The sequence below is a fragment of the Silurus meridionalis genome, chromosome 6 (genome assembly GCF_014805685.1).
Source record: "Silurus meridionalis isolate SWU-2019-XX chromosome 6, ASM1480568v1, whole genome shotgun sequence".
Classification (NCBI taxonomy): Eukaryota; Metazoa; Chordata; class Actinopteri; order Siluriformes; family Siluridae; genus Silurus; species Silurus meridionalis.
In genome coordinates, this window is record NC_060889.1 from 25,679,666 (window position 1) to 25,685,665 (window position 6,000).

General features: G+C 37.5%; 1 protein-coding gene across 1 annotated transcript in view; it reads right to left on the minus strand.

The window, feature by feature from the left end:
- The window catches only part of LOC124387538 (oxysterol-binding protein-related protein 1), a 56,644-nt gene extending 51,638 nt beyond the window's left edge, over nt 1-5,006 (minus strand). The window contains exons 1-2 of the mRNA XM_046851950.1: nt 4,914-5,006; nt 4,303-4,415 (exon numbers count right to left, since the gene is read on the minus strand). Coding sequence (XP_046707906.1) covers nt 4,303-4,363 — 61 coding nt within the window. The 5' untranslated portion in view covers nt 4,364-4,415; nt 4,914-5,006. The remainder of the gene's footprint in view (nt 1-4,302; nt 4,416-4,913) is intronic.
- Between the last annotated feature and the right edge of the window lie 994 nt (nt 5,007-6,000).

Below are 6,000 nucleotides of genomic sequence, written 5' to 3' on the forward strand. Positions count from 1 at the left end.
ACGAAAATCCTCTTATATTGTTCTAGAAATGAAGGAACAGAGTTTGATAGTAGCTCAGTGATTAAGGCTCTGGGTTACTGATCAGATGGTGTGGAGTTTCAAGCCCCGGTTTTGCCAAGTAGTCACTCTTGGGGCCCCTAAACAAGGCCCTTAACTCTCTCTGCTCCAGGGGCACTGTACTATGACTGACCCTGCTCTCTGACCAAGGCCTGCTAACATTGCTGGGTTATGTGAATGAGGAATTTTATGGTGTTGTAAAGTACATGTAACAAGTATAAAGCACCTTCCTTTCTTTTCTTTCTTTAAAAGGTACAGATGCTGAACTTTTAATTGGAAGGTCATGGCTGGCACTGTTTGGCTTTGAGCAAGGTCCTTAACCCACAACTGCTGACAACATAAGAACATAAAGGTAAGTCACTCTGGATAAGGGCATCTTATCCATTGTAAATTTGGCGTTTTCAGTTGATTTGGCTGTGAGAATCTTCTGGAAATGTATTGAAATTTAGCTTTAGAAAGGGGATGAAAAAGAATGTTTAATGAACACCAGCCAGGCATATTATGATTGGCAACATTATGATTGGCACCTGTTAGTGAGTGGGATATTTTAGGCAGCAAGTGACTATTTTGTTCTCAATAGTGATGTTTTAGAAGCAAGGAAAAAGGGCAAGTGTAAGGATTTGATTAGTTTGATAAATTGTGACGTCTAGACGACTGGGTCAGTTGGTCCCAATTTTAATGCCAAAAACTTATGTTCAATCGGACCACAAGAACCAGCTTTCGCTCCCCATGGCTATCAATGAGCCCTGGCTGCCCGTGACCCTGTCACTGGATCAACACTTTTCCTTTCTTGAACCACTTTTGGTAGATAGAAGAGCTGCAGTTTTGGAGATGCTCTGACTAAGTCGTCTAGACCTTATCCTAAATCCGATCCAACAGACGAGCTTCTGTAGCTCAAACTGCTGAAGAAGTTAATGCTGTTAATGCTTGACTGGTCAGAACTGTTTAAGCAGCAAAAGGGGGACCAACACAATATTAGGCAAGTGGTCATAATGTTATGGCTGATTAGATTGTACTGTCTTCCTGTAAATAATTATAAAAAACTGACTTTCATTAGATGTGTATTTAAATTTAATAGGTTTATTTGAAAATGTTTATAATCAGTTCGTAAATGGCCAGTCAATACACATACATACATACATACTGTATCTCATAAGACATCTTGTCTCTCAAGCAACAATACTATAGAAATGAAACTTGGATATATTTAAGAGTAGTCAATGTGCAGGTTGTATAGCAGTACAGATTTGCTGTCCTCTGAAAATAACTCAACACACAGTCATTATTGTCTAAATAACTGGCAACAAAAGCGACACTTGCTGCAGCAGCAAAACACCAGCAGAACGGGACTGAGCCATGTATTTTTTTCCAAGTATTCACATATTTTTCTATTTTTCTTCTTCATGTTTATGCCATAAACCTTCTTTGTTAAGAACAGCCTTTTCCCTTTGGCTTATACTGAATTAAGACACTAATTGCTAACTGCCAGCCTTTACCCAAAGTCACGTAACGATGCAGGAAGCCCATGCAAGAAAACAAACCACCAAGAGCATGAACCTGGACAAGATAAGTGCATCCTGATCGTGAGCAAAACAGACCATGTTGAAAGACAAACAAGAGACAAAAGGCGCAGTGAAACGTGTGTTTGAAAACAAGCGCTAATTATTGGTGAAGGTGAAACAGTTGTTTGATAATGACATTGTTAATGAGGTGTAGTGGCTGGTGGGAAACATAGTCCTTGTCAATTATTTTGACACCCAAAACACTTGCATATTATTGTGTCTGTATTGTTTTAATCATTTATAATCACACTCTTGGTGTCACCCAAATGAGGATGAGTTCAACCTTTTGAGTCTGGTTCCTCTCAAGGTTCCTTCCTCCTACCATCTAAGGGAGTTTTTCCTTGCCACAGTCGCCCCAGGCTTATTCGTCGAGAATAAATACACAATTTACTTATATTTCAATTTCTGTTTTATAAAAAAAACTGGTTTAAGACAATGTCCATTGTAAAAAGCGCTATAGAAATAAACTTGAATTTAATTTAAACTTTATTATTACTGCATTCATTAAGTTTTATATTATATATTTTAAATATTATTTGTTTATCTTACCCCCCATTATGACCTACTAACATTATGAGCGGTAAAGTGAATAACACTGATTATCTCTTCATCATGGCACCTGTTAGTGGGTGGATTTATTTATTAGGCAGCAAGTGAACATTTTGCCCTAAAAATTGACGTGTTAGAAGCAGGAAAAATGGGCGTAAGGATTTAGGGTAAGGTCTAGACGACTCGATCAGAGCATCTCCAAAACTGCAGCTCTTCTATCTATCAAAAGTGGTCCAAGAAAGGAACAGTGGTGATCCAGCGACAGGGTCATGGGCAACCAGGGCTCATTGATGCCCATGAGGAGCGAAAGCTGGTCCTTGTGGACGTTTTGGCAGCAAAATTGGGATCAAAACAATATTAGGCAGGTGGTCATAATGTTATGCCTGATCAGTGTGTATATAACGCATACATCATATATTTACTTCTTCTTTAATATACTGTACTACACTATAATTCCCATAATCCCATGCATTTTGCTTTACTGGTTGATAACTGCATTTCATTGTCTTAAGCCAGATATATCACTGATTCCTTTTTTCTTTTATAATAATTTATGTACTGTCAATTTCATACATAGAAATTAGCTCTAATTATTTTCATACTTTCAACAAAAGTTTACACCACAAGTGTTTTTTTGCAATCTCATGAAACAGGTCTCGGGTGTCTACTGTTTCTTAGAGTTTCTATTTTTACTTGCACTAACCAACACTTTCCTGTTTGCATGTAGTGTATTAAATTAATACAGTTGCAGTACATCTACTGCCATTCTATTACTCAAACGTCCGCCTTCCTTTAGTGGTCAATAATTCAGTCCTTGCTAAACCAGGGTCATGAGTTTCATAGTAAGAGGTTTTGAAAGATTTTTTTAATCACCACTTCCCACTGAGCTGCATCAACTTTAAAAGTCTCAAGATGATTGTTATGACATGTATATCTGAGACACACAACAGAGTCTGAGTTGAAAGAGTTCAAAATATAAACTGCACATCACCCCAACAACCACACGCAAGCACACATACACATCTGAAGCGGATTTTATCTCAAAGCACAGCATATGGTAATTGTAGTAATGTCCTTACCATGACAATGAGTGTTTTCCATTTAATATTGTATCTTCTACAGGTATTACTGGTGACCTTTAAATCAATTTTGGGAAATTATGAAGTCCAGAAAATCAAAACAGATGTTAAGGTTGCAGTGTAAGGAAATCTCGACACAACTTCACAGCAGGTCAAAGACTGTGTATACTATATATCTGTCACATGGTTTCTAAATAAAGATTAGAAACCTGACCTCAGGACTTGGCTGGATGTCTGGTTGTATTTTGTTTTTGTTTGTTTTTTTTCTACTGCAGTACATCCAGTTTATCCCAGTACTATACCATTAAAGCATTTAGGAAAGACAGGATTTATGCAAGTGACACTGTCAAGGCATCAACAACTGCCATTTGAGGCTCTCCGACAGATAAACTATGGACAAATAAACTCAAATGAACATCTGCTCACCGTTTTTTTATTTCAAATTTGTAGCCTAAATCTCATAAATGTGTGTTTAATTATAGTTTTAGCAAGTTTGTTTTCTTGTTTAAGAGATATGTTTATTCATTTTCACTAATCTCTAATGCAGCATGTCATGAAAATGAAAAAAATGTTGATTCGCTCATATATATAAAAATATCAACAACAAAAAAAATTATATAAGAAAAAAGGTTGAGATTGTGACCACATTTGTAAAGGCTTGATAAGTATTTGCTTGTTCATTATAAAAAAAAAATCTTTTGACCACTTTATGTAATAATGTATCTCATGACATACAGTGATATGAACTTTTTAACTCAACTACATTTTGTGAAAACAGTCGTTCCTTTTAAATAATTTATGAGGACAAAACTGGTCAAACACGCAGCAATCCACCAATCAGGGTCGAGCACATGCTCTGTTTCGAAACTTGTTTTGATTGGCGCTTGGTGAAATCTACTTATCACCAACATACAGTTCAGCATCAGTTCAACAGCAAGCAGAACATTCAGAGAGGAATAAATGATGGAAGAGACTCCTGAGTCGAACTCACCACAACAACCGTGACCTTATTTGCATAATTTTTCAAGAACGTTTTAAGATAATCCGCAACTTGCCGTTAGTTAGTCCGAACCGGGAATTATCAGGGGGTTGACTGTGCTTCGTCCAACACTGCATTCTGAGAAGGCTGAGAAAAGCCCAAGCTCCCGCCACCAATCCTCACCTTGTTCTAGAGAGGGTATCAAGAGGCAGCTGTTTGGGAATTGTTACTTTTTGAGGGAAAACCCTACAATGGATAGTGAGTACAGCTAAGAAGATAATCAGGGTATCTTTACTGCATCACAGTTTACATACATTTACCCTACATACAGAGATATTGTGGATGAACCCATGCACCAGGACCATACACCCTTCACACATACTTTCCATACTGCTGTCTAGCAATATGTACCCATTACACACTAATTGTACATGTGCACTAGTCCTGTGTGTAGTTCTGGTTTTAACTAGTTAATTGTTGCCTCCTGCAACTCTTTATTGTCTTGTGTAGCATCAGGGTCCTGGATAAACACGGGATCTTTTCACTGTGTAACTGTAACAACTACATTTGGTTGAAATGACAATAAAAGCCCACGTGCCTTGACTAAACATTTAGAACAACTGTATGCTAATAACAGACTAAATCATTATTGATTCATTTTATCAGGAAGAAAGAATTTCACGAAACCTTTTACTCTTGAATGAAACTTCCATCGTTAATAGTTAGCGGCTAATGTTATGCAGATCACTGCCTAAAGTCGTTTGTATGGAATATGGAAAAATTTTTGGGTCATACATACAAAAAGAATCAAATAAAAAGCAGAACAAAAATCAGTCCACAACTGATGGGAGGGGACACGGGACCTAAATACACACAATGCTAACAGGACTCAGGTGGATGCAATAGGAGCTAATTAGGGACACAGGAAAAAAAAAATGGCGACATCTGGTGGGGATAAATGGAAAACACATAGAAAGAAAAACAAGCTGGAGACCAAAATCCCACAGATTAGACAGTGAAAATTTCAGTTCGGTTTAATTCAGTTCAATTTATGTTTATTTGTATAACACTTTTAACAATGGACAATGCCTCGAAGCAGCTTTATAGAGATATAATGTGATAATAAAAGAATGTATAAAAATTTTTTCAAAAGCCTCCATTTTCACAGTCCACACTGTGATGCGAAAATGATGTTTTCAGGTTTATCCAGTTTGGAAGGCGTTTTCAAAAGCATACATTTTCGTTAACTGAAACTTAGTGGGGACAGAAGCCTAAAATGGAGGGGAAAATATTTTCAAACGAAAACGTATCATTGCCTGAGCGTATACTTCGCTAAGGCTTTTTGTATGGTGTGGGTGTGTGGGGGTGATTGAGCCCAGGAATGTACAGTCAGATGCTGGGGGATTGGGAACGTGACAGCAGGAATGTCCGGTGGCCTCAGTGGCTGTTGGGCAGTGGGATTTTGAGTTGGCAACTATAGAACATAAGAGGCAGGATTGAGGATCTAAGGCCAGGAGCATTAATAGAGCTGCTAGATTACACTCTGTGCTTGCCAGGATCTTGATTTATAACAATTATTATTGTAATTATTATACATAAGGCTAATACATTTCCACAAACAAATTCTAAGAAAGTAAGTGACTGTGTGTTTGTGAGGTACAGAACAATTTCTCTGGTAAGATGCAATATATTGCAAAGATAAGGAAATGAAAAGGGGATTATGGAAAGGATAAAGTCTGTAATCTCTTCAGGAAGAGATGAAGAAGGGGCGAGG